Source organism: Myotis nattereri, assembly GCF_964212035.1.
Source record: "Myotis nattereri genome assembly, chromosome: 9".
Taxonomy (NCBI): Eukaryota; Metazoa; Chordata; class Mammalia; order Chiroptera; family Vespertilionidae; genus Myotis; species Myotis nattereri.
In genome coordinates, this window is record NC_138084.1 from 51,684,935 (window position 1) to 51,705,264 (window position 20,330).

At 37.6% G+C, this 20,330-nt stretch overlaps 1 protein-coding gene across 1 annotated transcript in view; it reads left to right on the forward strand.

Annotated features, from left to right (window-relative positions):
* The window catches only part of ANKRD42 (ankyrin repeat domain 42), a 51,220-nt gene that overhangs the window by 6,347 nt on the left and 24,543 nt on the right, over positions 1 to 20,330 (forward strand). Inside the window, exons 3-5 of the mRNA XM_081099880.1 lie at positions 3,876 to 3,983; positions 7,445 to 7,564; positions 9,988 to 10,123. Of these exons, the coding sequence (XP_080956006.1) occupies positions 3,876 to 3,983; positions 7,445 to 7,564; positions 9,988 to 10,123 (364 nt within the window). The remainder of the gene's footprint in view (positions 1 to 3,875; positions 3,984 to 7,444; positions 7,565 to 9,987; positions 10,124 to 20,330) is intronic.

Consider the following 20,330-nt stretch of genomic DNA (forward strand, 5'->3'; position numbering starts at 1 on the left):
TGATCTATAATTTGGCAGCTTTCCCATCTGTTTTTGTGGTTTGAGTTTCAGATGTCTTCTACTTTCATCAAAGATGGGGTTTTCTCCCTGTTTTTCTTTCCTTTTTTTGGATAACTTTGAAGAGATGAAATACTGATTTTACTCTGCCGTATTTCAATAGAATAGGACTTCTTGATATACCTTTATTTAATCTATTTCCTGGTATCCTTTCAGCTTCTCTGATTTCTCTCACTTAGGCTTCTTTGGTTAACCTACCCTACCTAAAATATAAAGATAGGTATTTCTATGACTCTGCCTTCTCTCTCCAGGCAGTTTTTTAGACTTCATTGGCTTTATCATCTATATACATAAAAGCCTAAGCGACTGAACAACCCGTTGACTGGTCACTATGATGTGCACTGACCACCAGGGGGCAGACGCTCAATGCAGGAGCTGTCCCCCTGGTGGTCAGTGTGCTTCCACAGCAGGAGTGCTGCCCAGTGGCGTGAGCCTCTCCTGCTTTCATGGCAGCGCTACCAAGTGGCGGCAGCCACAGGCACAGTAGGGTCGGGATGAGCAGGAGCAGTGGTGCCCAGCCTGGGCTCAGGCTCCTCCCTGGCACCTGCCGCTGAGCATACTACTACATCCCCGAGGGGTCCCGGATTGTGAGAGGGCGCAGGCCAGGCTGTAGGACCCTACTGGTGTACAAATCCGTGCACCAGGCCTCCAGTGTCTACATAAAATGCATGGTTTTGCTTCCTCTCCTTAATCCCGGTTTGTATATCGCGCCTGATCAACAGCTCATGCATATCTGACTAGCATTTCAAATTCAGTTGCTATAAAACTAAGCTGTTATTCTTTTCTCTCCCTTTCTTAGTTTTTTCTCAATTTCTTTTTCACCACCTTAAGTATTTGTTTAATAACAACCTCAGGAAAAAACCCCACAGAACTAATATAAAAATATTGTCAGTTGGTGCTCATTGTAATATACAATACAAAGAAATTAATTTCCTCAGAAATCTGAGAAGCACCAAATGTGACCTATTTTGAAAAGTTTGCTTGAGTTGTCTCAATTTTTTATAGAAGCAGTACACATCGATATTTGTGTAGTTGAAGGTGCCCTACATGGTGCACATTGATGCAGTAGGAACTGATCACTAGGTCCTTTGATTCTATTCCATCTTTGTCTTTTGAATTTGTACTCTTCATCCTCATAGCCACCGCCTTAAATCTAATAGATTTTCTTGATTTTTGTCTTGTCTATCTCTAGTTCATATTCTGTATACAAAGTTACCACTCTAAAAACTAAAATCTGATGTTACTTAACTCCTACCTATAGGATAAAGTTCAGACTAATTAATACAGTAGACATATCTCCAATCTCATCTCCCAACATATTTGGACATTTTGAAACTAGACATTTTAGATTATATATTGTGGCAACTCTGGAGTCTGATCCTACTCCTTCACCCCTACCCAGGCATGGTTGTTCCTGTGTGTTTATTTACTCGCCTAAAGTAATTTTGTGGAGTCTGTTTTCCTAACAGTGTGTGGCCACTGCTCAGTTGTTCCCTCTTTTAATTCTTGTTTTTATTTTTCAGCCTGGCTTCCTAGGGTTCACCCCTGGGCCTGCATAGTTTAGTGGTCAGCCAGTGACCTATGAGAGCATGTGCTTAAATACCGTAAGGATTTAATCTTTTACTGATGGGTCTGTGTGGAGGATGTTTTCAAAATTGAAGCAGCTTACAAGCCAGCCCTAACATCTTTTTAAAAAAATAATGTTTGCAAGGCCTCATGTTTAGCCAGGGATATCTTGTCAACTTAGTCCCTCTTCAGTCTTATCTGGGTCTGAGCAGCCTTGTACATGCACACAGCCTTTTAGATCACAAGGGATAAATGGAATCTTAGTAAGGACCACTTTGGCCATCTCATTTTTTGGAATTTTCCATTAATTTTCTGGGTAGTCTTTAGTTTTGTGCATGCCCCAGCCAGTATCATGGCTTTAGGATAGCTCTGATGTTGGCTTTCTTGGATTGTTCTGAGGAGCAGAATTGTTTTTGACAATGTATCTGGGCATGGAATTTTATGTGTTCAGCTCCTAATAAAGTCAACCCCTCCAGCAGAGCAGTGGAGCTGTCCACCTAGTAGATCTCGGCACCATGCAGCAGGGACAGGCGAAGCTGTAGTTTCAGTCTCCTGTTCTTACTGAGATTCAGTAGATTTTTTCATATATGTGCTTCTCATTTTATTATATGCCTTTGGTCAATTTCCAGTCTTTAAATTGTTGTTTTTGACAACTTTGTCTAGTTTTATCATTGCTTCTCAGGGAGGATTTGCCAAGCTCCTTATTTACCCATTTCTGAATTCCTGCTTATTTTTCCATTGATTTTTGATAAGGGTGAACATGTAATCTAATGGAGAACAGATATTAATTTCATTAAATGGTGCTGGCATAATTGAACATTCATATGTAAAAAGAACAAACCTTGACTCATACCTGGCACCATATAGAAAAATGTACTCAAAGCAGATTATAGACAAATTTGAAACTTAATCTTATAAAACTTCTAGAAGAAAGCATAGGAAAAAATCTCTCCAAATCATGTATCTGAACTTGTAACCAGAATAAGAGACTCACAACTCTAGTAACAAAAGAAAAAAAACAAAACAACTAAAAAACAGCAAATAACTTCAATAGACACTCAAAGATAATATAGATGGCAATTGAATACATGAAAAGATATTCATCATCATTAGACATTAAGGAAATACAAATTAAAACCACAAAAAATGCCACTACACACATATTAGAATGACAAAAAAACAAACAAACAAACAAAAACAACCCCCCACAGATAACTCAAGAAATGACAGTATAAAGTATTGGCAAGGATATGTAATAAATGGAACTCTCATACATTGCTGGCAGAAGTATAAAATGATACAGCCACTTTGGAAAACAGTTTGGCAGTTTCTTATAAAGTTGAATATACTTATCTGTGTTCTAGCAATCTCGCTTCCACATACTAGTATTTACCTAGAACAGTTAAAAAAACCTGTACATGAATGTTTATAATGGTTTTATTCCAATATCTAAACAGTGTTAGTACATAGTAGTGTACACACAAATATTTGTTGAATAAATGAATTATTTACAGTGATTATTAGTGAAGTTGAACTTTTTAAAAAATATATATTACTGGCCACTAATCTCTATGACAGGCAAATGATACCTATTGGTAAGCTTTCAACAAATGATAGGACTGTGATTCCAATGATAGTCAATTTTTAAAAAAAGAAACTTCTTGAAGGTAGAGTCTACAAACTTGAACATATAATGACAGTAATACATCTTAAATGAAGATGCATTTGATTCCCACCACCCCCCTTTTTATATAAACCTCTTTTTAGAGAATATCATCAGAATAACAAAGTTTGCCTTGATACAGAAGTTTCTCGACCCATTCAAAATCTATGAAAAAAACAACAAAACAAAAAATAAAATCTATGGCAGAGGTTGCAAACTAGTAGTCCTTAAGTGAATTTGGCTCACACATATGTTTTTTGTTTGGCTTGTACAGTATTGGTCAAACATAAGATTTGGATCAGCACTTTAGTCACAGCAACAACTGGCTGGAATTGAGTGGCATCTGCACCTTATTGACAAAGAATGGCATCTCCAGTTTGTCACAATCCCTACTGCTATTATTTACCCAACAGTAAGGCCTGATGTTGGTGTCCTATCATTGTGCTTGTGCTTACACCTGGCTCCCTCATTCACTTATGATGTTTCTCAGGCTGCAGTACTTCTGGATGACAGACTAAATTTCAAAGATATAAAAATGTTTAAAACATCTATCTTATCACTTATTAACATGGTTATTTTCTTAACTTAGTGTCTTCATTGGCTCCTCTGGCATGGAGCTGATATTAAACAAGCAACTATGAGAGGCTGGACAGCAGCTCACATAGCTGCAATCAGGGGTCAGGATGCTTGTATGCAGGTAATAATTTTGTTTACTTTTTAAAAATTCAATAAGTTTACTTTAGCATAGTTTGTTAAGCTGTTGCTTTTATTCTAATAATTTGATCCTATAGATTTACTTCTAAACAAGAACTTATTGGATTCCATGTCTTAGATATTTTGGTATCAACTATCCACTTAAGCAAATGATATATGAGAAGAGGCCCTTTTATCTTCAAAGTAGTTGATTATCTGTCTAGATTGTTTTAAGGGATGTCACATTCATGCACAGATTATCTCCTTTATAGCTTTCCATGCCTAAAATTCCTTATTTAATGTGTTTCCTAGCCAGAATAGCACATTAATATGTGACAGCTACTCTAATTTATTAATAATTTATTAGAGTAGCTGGATTTAATCAGTGTACAATAGACTGGAATTTGGAGAAATACAAAGTCATATAAGCAAACAGTTCTTGCCTATAAGAAACCTGAGATTCTGTTTGGAATGACAGGAGCTCTGCTCAGTGCATTACAAAGCAATACAAAGCACATTTTATGATTAAGGTTTTAATAAAAAGTACAGATGAGAAGAATTATAGAACTTAGCTGGAGTTAGAGAAAGTATAACTGGAGGAAATACAATTTCAGCTAAGCCTAAGCCTAAAGGAATGGGTTGATTTTAAAGAGGTAAGTAGTAAAGAAGCATTATTGGTAGGGAATATGTCAGGAGCAAATAAAAATAATGATGATCATTTATTGAACATTTTTAATGTGTCAAATCAGTCTCCCATGCATCACCTCATTTAATACAATACTCTTATGAGTTCCACTTTTTATAGATTAGGAAACAGATTCAGAAAGTTAAGTACCTTGCTAAATAAGTGACAAAGCAAGGATTTGAACCTATACTTTGTCCTCTTAATCTCTACGCTGTAATTCTATGTGAAGTCCCTGAATTGGAAAAATAAGATGTGTTCAGGGGATATACTATAACATAAGTTTAACTGAGTGTAGATGGTTTGTTCTGTGGACTGTTACGAAGTTTGGATAAGCTAGTTTGTAAAATGGGAAGTAGAATAGAGATTTAACTTTCATTTATATAGGAAAGAGGTTTTATGCACATACTACATATATATGTATACATTCACATATATATACGCACATATGTATAAATGCACATGGAATGATGTAATGAAAGCACTATTTCAGGAAATTATTCTTTTAAAAAATATATATTTTATTGATTTTTTACAGAGAAGAAGGGAGAGGGATGGAGAGTTAGAAACATCGATGAGAGAGAAATATCGATCAACTGCCTCCTGCACACCTCCCCACTGAGGATGTGCCCGCAACCAAGGTACATGCCCTTGACTGGATTCGAACCTGGGACCCTTCAGTCCGCAGGCCAATGCTCTATTCACTGAGCCAAACCAGTCAGGGCAGGAAATTATTCTTGTGAAATGTATTCAGGATTACCTAGAATGAAGAGAGAGTTTGGAGGCAAGAAGACAAATTAAAGATTTTTGGTGTACTCACTATCGAGGGTGAAATTAGGTGGTGGCAATGAGAAAGAAAATGATTCAAGACATCTTCCAAAGCAGTCATTGACAGAGTATAGTGAGAAGTTAAAGTTTTGAGTCAGAATTATAGCTAATTATGAAACTATAGATAGGGATATCTGGAAGGTTGGGAGATTTGAGAGGGAAGAGGTTGAGTTTAATTTGGCACATTCCAAGTTTAAGGTGCCTGTAGGACATTCAGGTGCAGAAGGTTAAGGCAATTTTAAGGAGGCTGGAGACAAAGATTTGAGGAGTAATGAACTATAGAGAAGAAAATAGAGTATTCTCAAGTGTTGAAGAATGTTACTAGTAGGCATGGGAGGAAGCAGAGAAAAGAGTAAGGAATTTGGAAGAGGAAGTCTGAGAGGTAGAGCCAGGATCCATTAGGGCTGTGCAAGTTTAAGAATTAGGCAGAATATCAGTTGCACGATAAAACTAAGGGGAATAAAGCTTAAGTAATGCCACTGAACTTAAGAGCTCACTGTAGAGTGAGGCTGGCTGTATTTCTCTGCAATGGCGGAGGTGACACTCATTTTGCAGGTGGATTTGGAGTTGAGATATTAATTTGAGAAGTAGGAAGTGAAAATGGTAACTTTAGGAGTCATCGGGTTCCATTTAAGCTTTACTTGATACTTTCCTTCTGAGCAATAGACATTCCCTCTGCCTTGACTGTCCTTCTCTTTCTCAAGGTGACCTCTCCCTTCTCAGAGCAGGTGTGATGCCTTTTTTTGTACTATACTGTTTAGTGCTTGCTTATCAAGGACAGCTTTGTATAATTGATTATCTTTGTCTCTCCACAGCCCTAATTCCCTATGTTAATAAGTCTTTATATTCTTTGTAATGACTTTTAAAACATAGTAAGCACTCAATATATGGTTTGTGATGATTATTAACTAGTTTGTTACTGTGAATCAGACAAGATCATGATGGTTATTCTACCTAAAACTTTTTTTTAAAAAAAAAATACATTTTTATTGATTTCAGAGAGGAAGGGTGAGGAAGAGATAGAAACATCAATGATGAGAGATAATCATTTGACGCGCTGCTTCCTACATGCCTCCTACTGGGGATTGAGTCCAAAACCCGGGCATATGCCCTTGACTGGAATTGAACCCGGGACCGTCAGTCCGCAGCCCTGATGCTCTATCCACTGAGCCAAACCAGCTAGGACACTAGTAATTTTTTAAAGCAATTACTCTGTACGTTAAATAGGGAGATGTACTTGTATCTGATGTAACCCATATACAGAAACTGGGCCAATTGTAAATTCAGATAGAATCTTCTCAGATGTAGTTAGAACTTTGATTTGGAGCTTAGAACTAGTTACTTTAATAATGAAATCCTTTTATTCTATCCAAAACCAAGTTAATAAAAGATTCTGTTTTGAAAAAGTGGAAGTTTAAATTTCAGTTTTACTAGCTTAACATTGAAGTATTTAACTTAGTGGTTATGGATCAGTGCTCATGAAAAGTGCGCTTTATAAATTGTATGTCCATGCTCAAATCAGATTGTGAAATCAGGTATTATAAATATTTCCTGGGCAGTGTTAAAAAGGATCCCAAACATTTTCTTTGGATTAGCTAAGAACTTCTCACACTTTGCCCGTGGCACATATGTAAGAACATAGCAATTACGTAGGTCCGTGGTCGACAAACTGTGGCTCGCGAGCCACATGCGGCTCTTTGGCCCCTTGAGTGTGGCTCTTACACAAAATACCACGTGCGGGCACGCGTACGGTGCGATTGAAACTTCGTGGCCCATGTGCAGAAGTTGGTTTTCGGCCTGGGCGAGTCCATTTTGAAGAAGTACTGTTGATATTTGGCTCTGTTGACTAAAGAGTTTGCCGACCACTGACTAGGTTAATAAATTGCTTGCCTTTAAATAATCTGCAACTACATTTATGATTTAACATAAACTCATTCTTATTTCTCCATTTTTAGGCTCTTATAATCAATGGAGCAAATTTGACAACTAAAGATGATCGTGGTTGCACTCCTTTACATCTTGCTGCGACACATGGACATTCTTTCACTTTACAAATAATGCTCCGGAGTGGAGTGGTGAGGGATTCCTGTTAGTATGTGAGGATGTATAACCATATAAATGATATAGCATTTGGTAGCCCAGTTATCGCTTCCTGACTTTTTAAATATCCTTTATGACTTTAGGGAAGTAATTTGATCTCTCTCTTTAGCTTTTCCATCTTTAAGCATAGGAGTAATAATTTAGATAATCTTCAAAAAACCCCAAAACACCCAGTTAGTAGTGTAAACTATTTCAGAGGCTATGGGGTTCTTCATATCAGCTCAGAGTTTAACTGGGAAGATTCTAAAGCTTCTAAACATATGTTAACCAATGATTGTAAGTCTTTCTGAATTTCTGTGTATAACTCTTATTTCATACTAGTGGCCTGGTGCACGGATTTGTGCACATTGAAAGGAAGTTAATTAGAAGACATATTTTAATATCGCTATTTGCCCTTTCTCTATAATAGAAGTGTCAGAGATGAAAGAAAATTAGTAAATTGTATATGAAAATACATTAATAAATTGATTAATAATAATAACATGATATAAAAACAACAAAGACATGATAAAACAACAAAAACATGATATAAAAACAATATTGATACAAACAATGACTGATAAATTGCTTAAACTTATTCTAGTATCTCCCTATATACCACATTAAGAGTAAAAACATTTTCAGAGTGCTTGACTAATTTCCCTTGTGATGAAATATTTACAGCTCTAATGTCACATACTCTTCAAACTCGAGAGAAAGCAACATATAACTGACCATGTCTGAAAACAGGTTCAGGTAGGAATATTCCTACTCTGTCTAGAGTTTGTCCTTGTGATTTATTAATGGTCATCGCAAATGCTGGCATTATGGGAAACTGTCTTCAAATTAATTTAAATGGGAGGCCAGTGTCAGACGGGGACAAATATTGTGCATGCGCTAGTCAATATTTATTTTTAAATTGCCAGTGTGCATCATATGTACCAGCTGGTCACTTGGCCGGTTGGACGAACGGACGGTCAGTCACTTAGCCTTTTTATTATTATAATCTATATATATAAAAGGCTAATATGCTAAGTGTTTATCTGGGTAACAACGTCACATAGCAACACTCGGCTTCCTCTCCCTAGTGACTGGCCTCCTTCAATTTCTTCAACCCAGGAATATGACTCACTTTATAGCAGGTGGAAACATTTTACACTTCAACCAAATATCTGTGAAGCATTTTCCCATGCCTTATCTCATTTGATCTTCACAGAAGTCCTGTAGTAGATAGATAGCAGACTTGGTGGAATCCTATTTTTTTTTCTTTATTGATTAAGGTATTACATATGTATCCTTATCTCCCATTAACCCCCCACCTCCCACTCATGCCCTATTTTCTTTTCCTTAGCCAGAAAATGGAGATTTAGAAAGCTTAGAAACTTGACCCGACTGAAAAGAAGTAAGAAATGGTGGACCTTGAAAATGACTTCAGGTTTTCTCACTGCGTAGAATATAGTCAAACACTGCTGCAGTTAAATATTTTACCCTTTGTTCTCCCTGCATGATCTACAATAATAATCTGCTTCAGTTTGATATTTACTGCTGTGTTGCTGACAATTACCTGAAAGAGAAGTTGGGGTGCTTCACTGGCTGGAAAAAGTTTAGCTAAATCAGAAAGCAGGTCTAATTAAGCAATTTTATTATATATATATGTGTGTGTGTGTATATATATATATAGATATATATACCTATATCTATATATATATATGGCTAAGTTGACTTGTGCATGCACACTACATATAAAGCGCTCTCTGGTGCCAATCGCACGCGTGTGTTTTGATCTGTCATTGTCAGTTGTGAATTTGGTTGATAGTTCTATTATAGAGAAAGGGCGAATAGTGATATTAAAATATTCTAATTAATTTCCCTTCAATGTGCACGAATTTGTGCACTGGGCCACTAGTCATTTATATCTCCAGAAATTTCATTTATTACATTTGTTTTTAATATTACCCAATGGTTGTAAAAAATAACTTCTGATAAGAAAATAACTACCTATATTGTAGTCATTATTGTAAGAATTGGTGTTTCTATAGAGAAAAAGTAAAAAATCTTAGTATTTTTTCATTAACTTTTTTTTGTTTGTTATTTGCTTTTGTTAATCCTCATCCGAGGATATATTTTTTTCCTATTGATTTTTAGAGAGAATGGAAGGGTGGGGTAGAGACAGAGAGAGAAACATTAATATGAGAGAGACACATTGATTGGTTGCCTGACTATTTTATAAAATTTCATTAGTATGTTATTAGCTTGCGTGTTCAAATCAGTGGTTTCAGTACATTTTTCTTTTATATTTAGTGTTTGCCTTATAGTTTTAAGAACAACATCCAGTTCTTAATTGCTGAGTTAAACTGCTACACTAGTGTTTCCCCTACAAAATGGAAAGAAACTTAGACCTTGTGAATGTTACCACTAGGATCCCAGCATAACTGATGTGAGAGAATGGAAACCTGTACATTATGCATCTTTTCATGGACGACTTGGCTGTTTGCAACTTCTAGTTAAATGGGGATGTGGCATAGAAGATGTGGACTACAATGGAAACCTCCCAGGTATCCACAAAAGCAAATATTTTGGATTTTCATTAATGTAAGCTTTTAAAATATTGATCATGTTTTAAGAAATTTAAACTGTCATCATGCTAATAGTCCCTCACAAAATATAAGTAGTAAGTATGTTAGCATGAGCATTTTTTAAAATCTTATATTACTCCTATATTGTGTGCCTGTCATGTGACCAATTTATTTTTCTGGAACGATATCAGCAAAACAGAAATTGTCAAAATTAAACTTGGATTTTCTCTTCTAGCTAGTTGTTTCCTTCGTCTACTGTGTAGAGTTATTTTTTTAGCTTTATACATCTCTGTCCCACAGACTACTGTATTTTTTTTAATATGTTTATTGATTTTTAGAGAGAGGAAGGGAGAGAGAGAGAGAAACATCGATTTGTTGTTCCACTTATTTATGCAGTCATTGGTTGCTTCTTTATGTACCCTGACCTGAGGTTGAACCCACAACCTTGGCATATTGGGACGATGCTCTAACCAACTGAGCTACCTGGCCAGGGTCCCCCACAGACTGCTTTTAAAAATGTATAAATAGTGGACACTAGTGTATATGAGTTAATTTGCTAACTGCACCTGCAATCAACTGGCCAGTTGAGATCTATACTCTAAACACTGTGTCTTCTAAGAGCTGCTATAGAAATTCATAAAAGGGGTAGGTTACAGTGAGCTTGGAGTGAGGGTTACTAAAATGATACTTGAGTTATGTCTTAAAGGAATTTTTAGCAAACAAATGAATTGGAAGTCTATGCAGAATTATATGAACAGGTTTGATTCAATCTCTTTGCTTCTTAAAATACCCTAGTTCCCTGTGGAGCTCTGATTCCTTACCTTAGCATGCTGGGTCTTCATTATTTGGCTTTTACCTATCTACCTCCCTGGCCTCACCTTCACTCCTTTACTCTGCTATATGTAATCATTTTGCTTCTTTCTTTCTTTTCTTTTTTTTTTTTTAAAAAAAATTGATTTCAGAGAGAGAAAGGAAAGGGAGAGAGAGGTAGAAACATCCATGATGAGATAGATTTATTACTCGGTTGCCTCCTGCACACCTCCTACTAGTGATCAAGCCCACAACCTGGGCAGACCAGGTATTGAACCATGACCTCCTTGTTCATAGGTCAAAACTCAACTACTGATCCACACTGATCGGACTGAAGTACACCCTTTAATGTTCATTTAGTGAAGGTCTGTTGTATAAAAATTTCAGTTTTTGTGTATCTGTAAATTATTATTTTACTCTCATTCTTTTTTAAAATAATTTTTGAATAAAGTTTTAGAAATAAATTTGTGTATATGGCGTAACAAAGCATCCAGTTTCATTTTTTGCATGTATATGTTCAGTTTTCCCAACAACATTTATTGAAGAGATTGTCCTTTTCCCCTTGTATATTCTTGGCTTCTTTGTCATAGATTAATTGACCACATAAGTGTGGGTTTATTTGTCTGTTCCGTTGATCTTTATGTCTTTTTTGTGCTAGTACTATACTGTTTTGGTTTCTATGGCTTTGTAGTATAGTTTGATATCAAGGAGCATGATACCTCCAACTTTGTTCTTCTTTCTCAAGATTGCTTGGGTTATTCGAGGTCTTTTGTGGTTCATATAAATTTTAGGATTATTTGTTGTAGATCTGTGAAAAATGTCATTGGTATTTTGATAGGTATTGCATTGAATTTATAGATTACTTTGGGTAATATAGATAATTTAATGATATTAATCTTTCCAATCCCCATCCTATGGTATTTATTTGTGTTGTCTTCAGTTTTTTTCATCAAAGTCTTAACAGTTTTCAGAATATAGGTCTTTTACCTTCCTGGTTAAATTTATTCCTAGGTATTTTATTCTACTTGATGCAATTATAAATGGGATTGTTTTCTTAATTTCTCTTTCTGATAGTTTGTTATTAGTTGATTAAAGTCTTAAATATAAGACCTAATACCTAGTAGAAAACATAGACAGTAAACTCTTTGACATTGATCTTAGAGATATTTTTTTGGGTATGTCTCCTTCAGCAAGGACACCAAAAGCAAAAATAAGCAAATGGGAATAAATGAAACTAAAAAGCTTTGTATAGCAAAGGAAACCATCAACAAAGTAAAAAGACAGCCTACTGAATGGGAAAAGTTATTTACAAATGATATATTTGATAAGGTGTTAATAACCAAAATACATAACAAATTCATATAACTCAACATCAAAAAAGCCTAAAAAATCCAATTAAAAAATGGGCAGAGGACTGCAATTGACATTTCTGCAAAGAAGACTTACAGATGGCCAACAGACCTATGAAAAGATGCTCAACATCCCTAATCATCAGGGAAATAAAATATATCACACTGTCAGAATGGCTATTATTGAAAAGTCAACCAATAACAAGTGTTGTTGTGGAGAAAAGCAAACCCTCATGCATGATTGGTGGAACTGTAAATTGGTGCACCACTATGTAAAACAGGAGGAAGGTTCATAAAAAAATTGAAAATGAAACTGCCTTATGACCCTGCAATTCCACTTCTGGTATTTACCATAGAAAATAAAAACACTGATTTGAAGATACATGCATCCATATGCTCATTGCAGTATTATTTACAATAGCCAAGATATGGAAGCAACCCAAGTGCCCATCAATAGACAAGTGGATAAAAAAGTGGTGGTACATATATACAATGGAATATTATTCAGCCATTAAAAAGAATAAAATATTGCTATTTGCAGCAATATGAATGGACCTAGAGGGTATGATGCTAATTGAGATAAGTCAGAGAAAGATAAATACCATATGATTTTACTTATATGTGGAGTCTAAAAACAAAACAAAACACCAAGCAGATAAATAAAACAAAACAGAAATAGACTAATAGATACAAAGACCAAACTGATTTTGCCAGAGGGGTGGGGCTGGGGAGATGGGTGAACAAGATGAAGGAGAAAATAAGAGGTATACAAACTTCTCTAAAGACTCCATCAAAAAACTACTAAACCTAATAAATGAATTAGGCAATGTGGCAGGATACAAAATTAACACCCAGAAAACTGGCTTTTTTATACACCAATAATGAACCTACATAAAGAGAAACTAAAAAGACAATCCCATTTACCATTGCAACAAAAAATTAAGATACCTAGGAATAAACTTAACTAAAGAGGTAAAAGACCTCTATTCAGAAAACTACAGGACATTGAAAAAAGAGAGAGAGGAAGACATAAACAAATGGAAGAACATACTATGTTCATGGATTGGTAGAAGCAACATCATTAAAATGTTCATACTATCCAAAGCAATCTATAATTAAATCTTTATTGTTCAGATTATTACATTTGTTCCTCTTTTTTTCCCCCCCATAACTCCTCTCCTCCCAGTTCCCGCCCCACCCTCCGCCCTCACTCCCCACCCACTGTCCTCATCCATAGGTGCACGATTTTTGTCCAGTCTCTTCCCACATCTCCCACACCCCTTTCCCCCCCAAGAATAGTCAGTCCATCCCCTTTCTATGTCCCTGATTCTATTATAATCAACAGTTCATTCTGTTCATCAGATTATTTATTCACTTGATTCTTAGATTCACTTGTTGATAGATGCATATTTGTTGTTCATAATTTGTATCTTTACCTTTTTCTTCCTCTTCCTCTTCTTAAAGGATACCTTTCAGCATTTCATATAATACTGGTTTGGTGGTGATGAACTCCTTTAGTTTTTCCTTATCTGTGAAGCTCTTTATCTGACCTTCAATTCTGAATGATAGCTTTGCTGGATAAAGTAATCTTGGTTGTAGGTTCTTGGTATTCATCACTTTGAATATTTCTTGCCACTCCCTTCTGGCCTGCAAAGTTTCTGTTGAGAAATCAGCTGACAGTCGTATAGGTATTCCCTTGTAGGTAACTGAGTTTCTTTCTCTTGCTGCTTTTAAGATTCTCTCTTTATCTTTTGCTCTTGGCATTTTAATTATGATGTGTCTTGGTGTGGTCCTCTTTGGATTCCTTTTGTTTGGGGTTCTCCGCGCTTCTTGGACCTGTAAGTCCATTTCTTTCACCAGGTAGGGGAAGTTTTCTGTCATTATTTCTTCAAATAGGTTTTCAATATCTTGCTCTCTCTCATCTTCTGGCACCCCTATAATTCTGATGTTGGTACACTTGAAGCTGTCCCAGAGGCTCCTTACACTATCCTCGCATTTTTGGATTCTTTTTTCATTTTGCTTTTCCGGTTGGGTGTTTTTTGCTTCCTCACATTTCAAATCATTGACTTGATTCTTGCGCTCCTCTGGTCTGCTGTTGGGAGTCTGTATAGTATTCGTTATTTCAGTCCGTGTATGCTTAATTTCTAGTTGGTTCCCCAATATAAGATCGAGGGTCTCATTAGTTTTCTTGTAGATCTCATTAAGTTTATCGGCGGCTTCTAAACAGTTCTTGAGAGACCTTAAAAGTGTGGTTCTGAACTCTATATCTTCCATTGACAATTTTGTCCTGTTTCTTTGTCTCCGCATTTTGTTATGCTTTCTTGGTGCACCCACTAGTGGTCTTTGTTCGCAGTCTTATAGTTAAATCTTGATTGTTGTAGCTAATTCCAGGGAGGGTTTGACCTCCAGGCCAAGTGGCTATGAGAATCAGCTGTGTCAGCAGTGAGAGAACTTCTGTCCTCTAGGGAGGTGCTAATCTAGCCTTTGCCTGAGGCTATCCGGCAAATGCCTCTGAGCAGGGCTTGGGCGGGGCGGGTGGCACAGGATCAACAGGGTGGGCCGGAGAGAGCAGTTATGGCGGCTCTCAGTCCTGTCCCCAGGGGCTCTGCCTCCTGAGTCCCAGCAACGGCTGCAAACCTCGGAGAGAAAGCTGCACTCACTCTGACCGAAGCCAGACAGTCCCGCTTCTCCCGTTTGAGTCTGGGTCCCTAAAGACTCGCCTGTATCTGGAGCTCAGAGTCTGCGACTCCCTCCCGATTGAAAACGCCAACCGCGCCCTCCGCCGCCAGCCCGCTCCGCGCACTCTGCACCTCAGAATTTGACTTCAGCACTGCGCCTCCTCTGAGTGTCGGTATGCGTTTCTCTTTCCTCCTAGTTGTAGGACTTCCACTCAGCCAGCGTTCCTGTGGTTCTGGGTGATGTCCCTTCCGTTTTTTGGTTTCACTTTTGAAGTAGTTGTTCAAAGCAGCAAACTCCGGCGTTAACCTATGCCGCCATCTTGGTTCTCTCCCAAAGCAATCTATAGATTCAATGCACTCCCCATTAAAATTCCAATGGCATATTTCACAGACCTAGAACAAACTCTCCAAAAATTCATATGGAATAAAAAAAGACCCCGAATAGCCAAAGCAATCCTGAGAAAGAAAAACAAAGTTGGAGGGATCACAATACCAGATATCAAGCTATAATACAAAGCCATAGTTCTCAAAACTGCCTGGTATTGGCACAAGAACAGACATATAGACCAATGGAACAGAACAGAGAACCCAGAAATCTACTGAAGCCATTATACTCAATTAATATTCGACAAAGGAAGTATGAGCATACAATGGAGTCAATACAGTCTCTGCAATAAATAGTGTTGGGAAAATTGGACAGATACCTGCAAGAAAATGAAACTAGACCACCAACTTACACCATACACAAAAATAAACTCAAAATGGATAAAGGACTTAAACATATGACGGGAAACCATAAAAACCTTAGAAGAATCCATAGGCAGCAAAATATCAGACACATGTCTTAGCAATATCTTTACCGATACAGTTCCTAGGATAATGGATACCAAGGAGAAAATAAACACATCAAAATAAACTACATCAAAATAAAAAGCTTCTGCACAGAAAAAAAACCAAACAAAAACATCAACAAAACAATAAGAGAGCCCACTACATGGGAAAACATTTACCAATGTTGTATACGATGAGGGTTTAATCTCCAACATTTACAGGGAACTCATACAACTTAACAAAAGGAAGATAAATGATCCAATCAAAAAATGGGCAAAGGACCTAACTAGACACTTTTTGAAAGTGGACATACAGAAGGCCAAGAGACATATAAAAACATGCTCAAAGTCACTAATCATTTGAGAGATGGAAATTAAAACAACAATGAGGTAGGTACCATCTCACACCTGTCAGAATGGTTTTCATCAACAAATCAACAAATGACAAGTGCTGTTGAGGATGTGGAGAAAAAGGAACCCTCTTGCACTTCTGGTGGGAATGCAGACTGTGGAAAACAGTATGGCGTTTCCTGAAAAAAATTAAAAATGGAACTCCCATCTGACCCAGTAATCCCATTTCTAGGAATATACCCCAACAAATCAGAAATATTAATCAGAAAGGATATATGTACCCCTATGTTCATAGCAGCACACTTTATAATAGGTAAGCTTTGGAATCAGCCTTAGTGCCCATCAGCAAGTGAGTGGATTAAAAAAACAGTGGTACATCTGCACTATGGAATACTGTGCTGCTGTAAAAAAGAAGGAACTCCTAACATTCGAAACAGCATGGGTGGACATGGAAAGCATTATGCTAAGTGAAATAAGTCAGTCGGAGAAAGATAAATATCACATGATCTCACTCATTTGTGGAATATAGTGAACAAAAATAGATACAGAAGCACAGAAGCATTAAACATACTGTGAAACCTCAGAGGGAAGGCAGGGGAGTGGAAGAGGGGTGGTGGTGGTGGTTAGAGATCAACCAAAGGACTTGTATGCATGCATATAAGGGTAACCAACGGACACAGATAGTAGGAGGGTGAGGGCATGTGCTGTGGGTTGGGAGTGGCTGGGGAGAGGTCAATAGGGGAAAAAGGAGACATGTAATACTTTAAACAATAAAAAATTTAAATTAAGAAAAAGAGGTACAAACTTCTAGTTATAAAATAAATAAGTCACAAGGGTGTAATGCACAGCATAGGGAATTTAGTCAATAATATTGTAATAACTTTGTACAAATGACATATTGTTACTAGACTTATGGTGATCACATCATAAGGTATATAAACGCTGAATCACTAAATTGATCACCTGAAACTCTACTTTAATAAAAAATAAGTAAAAACATTTTTAATTGAAGTATAACATGAATACAGAGAAATGCCCAATTTAAATGCACAGCTCATTGAATTTTTACAAAAGAACACTTCTCTGTAACCACTAGCCAGATAAAAAAAATAGAATAGTCTCCATATCCTCTTTTTGGTTAATCACTCCAAAATTAATCGCTACCTTTATCTCTAACATAAAATTAGTAACTTTCTTTTTCTGAACTCTATGGAATAAATTAATATATTGGCATTCCAAAGAAGACATACAGATGGCTTCTTTTGATTTTCCAAAATGGTTGTATTAATTTATATACCCACGAGCACTGTTTAAGACTTGAAGTTGCTCCACTTTCTCATTGACACTTGATTTGTTTTTAGTTTTAGTCATTCTTTTGGATGTATAGTAATATCTTGTGGTTTTAATTTGCATTTTCTCTGATAACTGCAGTTGTAGAACATCATTTCAAATACTCACTGGTCATTTGGTTATTTTCTTTTGTGAAGTACCATGTCAAATCTTTTGCCTTTTTTTTTTTTTATTAGGTTAGTTGTCTTTTTAAAAATCGAATTGTAGGCATTCATTATATATTCTAGATCAGTGATTTTCAATTGGTGTGCTGTGGCACACTGGTGTGCCTCAAGAATTTTTAAAACATGCAACAGCTGACTTGTTAGTCAGGGGCACTGACCGCTTTTCCCTTTAGTTTGTCAAATAAAAAAAATAACAACAGCCAGCACAATAGCCGTTTGATGTGAATGAATTAAAATTATACCTATTTTTTGGTGTGCTTCAGAACTTAATTAGTTTATGTGTGCCATGAGATGAAAAAGGTTAAAAATCACTATTCTAATAGAATCTCTTTGTCACTTACATGGGTTTTTAAATATCTTTTCCATTCTGTGGCTTACCTTTTCAGTCTTTTAAGATGTCTTTTGATTCATAGAAGTTTTAATTTTAATAACTTCTTGCTTTATCGTTACCACTTTCTGAATTTTGTTTAAAAAGTCTTTCCCTATCATCTGTGTCCATGACTTATTCATCTATGCATATAAGTTCTTTGGTTAATATCTTCCCACCCACCCATCCAACCCCGCCTTCCCTTTCTTTAACATTTTTTGTCTGTTCATGATATTCTTGTTTGTTTTTCTAGTCGTTTATGGCTTTAAGATATATTTTGTCTATTATTTTTCAAGGAATTAGAGTAGAAATTATGATGTAGTGTGTGTCCTTAGTTTGTAATTTTGATCCAACCTTCTTGTTTATAATAAAAACCAGTGGCCCAGTGCATGAATTTGTGCACATTGAAAGGAAATTAATTAGACTAAATATTTTAATATCATTATTTGCCCTTTCTCTATAATAGAAGTGTCAACCAAATTCATGATTGACAATGACAGATCGAAACAAGTATACAATTGGTGCCAGCGAGATATATATATATAGTTGCTTAATTAAACCTGCTTTCTGATTTAGCTAAGCTTTTTCCAGCCCAGTGAAGCACCCTGACTTTTCTTTCAGGTAATTGTCAGCAACACAGCAATAAATATCAAACTGAAGCAGATTATTATTGTAGATCATGCAGGGAGAACAAAGGGTAAAATATTTAACTGCAGTGGTGTTTGACTATATTCTATGCAGTGAGAAAACCTGAAGTCATTTTCAAGGTCCACCATTTCTTGATTTCAGTCGGGTCAAGTTTCTAAGCTTTCTTAATCTCTGTTTTCCGGCTAATGAAAAGAAAATAAGTTTCCACTGAGTCTCCTATCTACCTACTCCAGGACTTCTGTGAGGATCAAATGAGATGAGGCATGAGAAAACACTTCACAGACACTTGGCTAAAGTGTGAAATGTTTGCACCTAATTATAAAGCAAGTCGTGTTCCTGGGCTAAAGGAACTGTAAGGAGGCTAGTTGCGAGGGAGAGGAAGCTGGGCATTGCTATGTGACGTCATTACCCAGCGTACACAGCGACCGTTTCCTGGCTGGGCTGGGCTGGGCTGTGGGCCGCATTTTGTGCCATGGGATCTTGGCAGCTTCGCCTGCATTTTGTTGGGCTGTTGCTCTGGGGTAGTGGCGGGGCCAGTGTCCCACTTGGACGAAGACGAGTGTTACTTTGTGGGCGCCAGGTTCACAATGCTGTTTCTCTGTAAATGGCCAGAGTGCATCACAGCAGCTCCTGCATTGAGCATCTGTTCCCTGGTGGTCGGTGCTTTTCATAGCAACTGATCAGATGGTCGGACACTTAGCATATTAGCCTTTTATATATATACTAGAGGCCCGGTAAACAAAAATTTGTGCACTCGGGTGTGGGGGGGGTCTCCTCAGCCTGGCCTGTGCCCTCTCACAGTCTGGGACCCCTCGTGGGATGACCATCTGCTGGTTGATGCCTGCTCCCCAGGGGATTGGGCCTAAGCTGGCAATCAGACATTTTCTGGCAGCTGGGCAGCCCTCGGGGGATGTCCACTTGCCAGCGGGGAGCAGACCTAAGCTGCAGTCGGACATCCTTAGTGAGGAGGCAGGAGAGGCTCCCACCACCACCGCTGTACTGGCAGCCGGCAGCCTGGCTTGTGGCTGAGCAGAACTCCTCCATGTGGGAGCTCACTGGCCACCAGAGGGCAGCTCCTGCATTGAGCATCTGCCCCCTGGGAGTCAGTGTGTGTCACAGTGACCAGTCATTCCCAGTCTTTCTGCTGTTAGGGTCAGTTTTCATATTGCCCTTTTACTATATAGGATAGAGGCCTGGTGCACGGGTGGGGGTTGGCTGGTTTGCCCTGAAGGGTGTCCCGGATCAGGGTGGGGGTCCCGCTTGGGTGCCTGGCGGGCCTGGATGAGGGGCTGAGGGCTGTTTTCAGGCTGCCTGCACCCCCTTCAGGGTGGGGGTCCCCACTGGGGTGCCTGGCCAGCCTGGATGAGGGGCTGAGGGTTGTTTTTAGGCAGGCCAAGCCTGCAACTGAAGCTCCCAGTCTCTCCTTTTTTTTTTTTTTTTTTTTTTATTCTGGGATTTATTTACCTTCTGTAATTGAAACTTTGTTGCGGCTCCAGCTCTGAGGCCGGCTGGCTGAAAGCAGGTTTCTGGGGTTTGTTTAGCTTCTATAATTGAAACATAGTTGCATTTCGGAGCTGTTGCTTTCAGGCTCAGAGCCAGGCCACGGCAGGCAGGGAACCTTGGCTTCCTCCATTGCCGG